General features: G+C 37.6%; 1 protein-coding gene across 2 annotated transcripts in view; it reads left to right on the top strand.

Moving 5' to 3' along the window:
- Nucleotides 1–2,500, top strand: part of rnf130 (ring finger protein 130) — a 36,677-nt gene that overhangs the window by 104 nt on the left and 34,073 nt on the right. For both annotated transcript variants that reach the window (XM_060884556.1, XM_060884555.1), the window contains exons 1-2: nt 1–21; nt 875–1,333. The exon at nt 1–21 is cut by the window's left edge. In XM_060884556.1, the coding sequence (XP_060740539.1) occupies nt 1,048–1,333 (286 nt within the window). In that variant the 5' untranslated portion in view covers nt 1–21; nt 875–1,047. The remainder of the gene's footprint in view (nt 22–874; nt 1,334–2,500) is intronic.

The following is a 2,500-nucleotide window of genomic DNA, read 5'->3' as shown; positions in this document are numbered from 1 at the left end:
AGAAACACTGCGGAAAAAAAGGTAACGGATTAAAAACTACAGCGTTTTATCTCCTAATTACGTCATTATTATTATTATATCTTATATAAATATATAAACATAAATATACACATATATATAAACCCTGTGACTGAGATCGTTGTGTCGCGATGCATCATGTAGGAGCTGAACATCTGTAACGGTGATAAACATCTGTCTTATTATTATAGGAATATTATATAATATATTATATATAATAATATAATAATAATATATAATAATAATAATAATAATAATAATATAGTATAATAATGATGCTAATAATATAGTAATATATAATAATAATGATGATGATATAATAATAATAATAACGAGGATATAATATAATAGTAATTATTATTGTGATTATTATTATTATTATTATTATTATTATTATTATTATTATTATTATTATTGTTGTTGTTGTTGTTGTTGTTGTTATTATTATTATTATTATTATTGTGATTGTGATTGTGATTATTATTATTATTATTATTATTGTGATTGTGATTATTATTATTATTATTATTATTATTATTGTGATTGTGATTATTATTATTATTATTATTATTGTGATTGTGATTATTATTATTATTATTATTATTATTATTATTATTATTATTATTATTATTATTGCTGCTGTTGTTCTCTTTGATCTTCACTCTGATGTTTTTTTATAAATGTTCAGGTTTTTTTTCTTTGATTTAGAACAAAGCAGGTTTTCTTCCCAAGCATCTGTCTGTCTCTGTTAATCTACTTCTATATCTGTGTATTTCTTTCTGTCTCTGTGTCTCACTCGTTGTTTAGTTATTATAATGATGATGTGGAGGTGTGTGTCTGTTCCCTGTTCTCCCAGATTTCCGCTGTTGTCTCCTGGTTGTCCCCCTCGGTGTTCCTGTGTGTCCCGGATGTGGACATGGCTTTGAGGTCATTATGGCGTGAGTCAGCGTCAGTTTCACTCGAACACAGAGCAAGTGTGTAAAAGAGCTTCATCAGTCTGTTTCACAGGAATTTAGAGACGCTGTGACAATGCAGAAGAGACGGAGAACGTCTTCATCAAGCATCGCTTTGTTCCTCTACTCTGTTCTTCTCTCACTTGTCCTGCCCAGGTGTGTGTCCTGCGCAGGTACAGACAAAACAGACAAAACGGTGGTGAACAAAGAGGAATATTTAAGTGCTATAATTAATGCCACCGTGCACGACAGCAAGGGAAACACCAAACGTGTGATATCAAAGGAGGACGGCAGGTACGGACAGAACTCGCCCAAATCGGAGGTGACGGGGTTAATAATTACACCTGCTGCTGTCAACGGAGGTGAGTGTGTCTGTAATCCTGTCTCTCATTGGGCCCCCATTCATTCTTCTGTTATGCCATGTTTATAGTGATGTCTTTGGTAGTCGTGTCTCTGTTTGTCCTGTCGCTGGTCATATCTCTAATCTTGTCTCTGGTAGTCATGTTTCTGGTCATATCTCTGTTAGTTGTGTCTCTGGTCATATCTCTGGTCATATCTCTGGTTGTCCTTTCTCTAGAAGTCATGTCTCTGGTTGTCCTGTCTCTGGTTGTCCTGTCTCTGGACGTCGTGTCTCTGGAAGTCATGTCTCTGGTAGTTGTGTCTTTGGTAGTCATGTTTCTGGTCATATCTCTGGTCATGTCTCTGGTTGTCCTGTCTCTGGACGTCGTGTCTCTGGAAGTCATGTCTCTGGTAGTTGTGTCTTTGGTAGTCATGTTTCTGGTCATATCTCTGGTCATGTCTCTGGTTGTCCTGTCTCTGGTTGTTGTGTCTCTGGTTGTCATGTCTCTGGTAGTCATGTCTCTGGCAGTCGTGTCTCTGGTTGTCCTGTCTCTGGTTGTCCTGTCTTTGGTATTTGTGTCTCTGGTTGTCCTGTCTCTCGTAGTCGTGTCTCTGGTTGTCCTGTCTCTGGTTGTCCTGTCTTTGGTATTTGTGTCTCTGGTTGTCCTGTCTCTCGTAGTCGTGTCTCTGGAAATCGTTGTGTCTCTGGTAGTCGTGTCTCTGGTAGTTGTGTCTCTGGTCATGTGTAATGTTGTGTCTCTGTTAGTCGTGTCTCTGGTAGTCGTGTCTTTATTTGTGTCTCTTGTTGTGTCTCTGGCAGTTTCTAACACATAATGCTGTCCTGCCTGGAGTTTAGAGCTACAGTATCTTCTGAATAATTTGCATAGTTGGTATTGAAGTTGTGACTAGCTGTTTAGAGGCGGTAGTGTGGTCACCTCAGGGCAGGTGTAGTGAGAGAATCTATGGATGTGTGTGAGAGGTGAGATGTGTATGTGTGTGAGAGGTGAGTGAGCCACATGCTAAGTGACAGGGTCATTGTGAAAGCACTTCCTGTTGAAGATTGGCTGCATTACTAAACAGAAAATTGGCCTTTCTATTCTGTACTTCAGACTGACTTCATGAAGCTGACGTCTCTCAGTACGCCATTACTTATGCAATGTGTAATTAAAGTGGAAATTTTGCCATACAGA

This window comes from Tachysurus vachellii, chromosome 13 (genome assembly GCF_030014155.1).
Source record: "Tachysurus vachellii isolate PV-2020 chromosome 13, HZAU_Pvac_v1, whole genome shotgun sequence".
NCBI lineage: Eukaryota > Metazoa > Chordata > Actinopteri > Siluriformes > Bagridae > Tachysurus > Tachysurus vachellii.
Note: the sequence above shows the minus strand (reverse complement) of the source record. Positions and strands in the feature narration are given on the sequence as shown.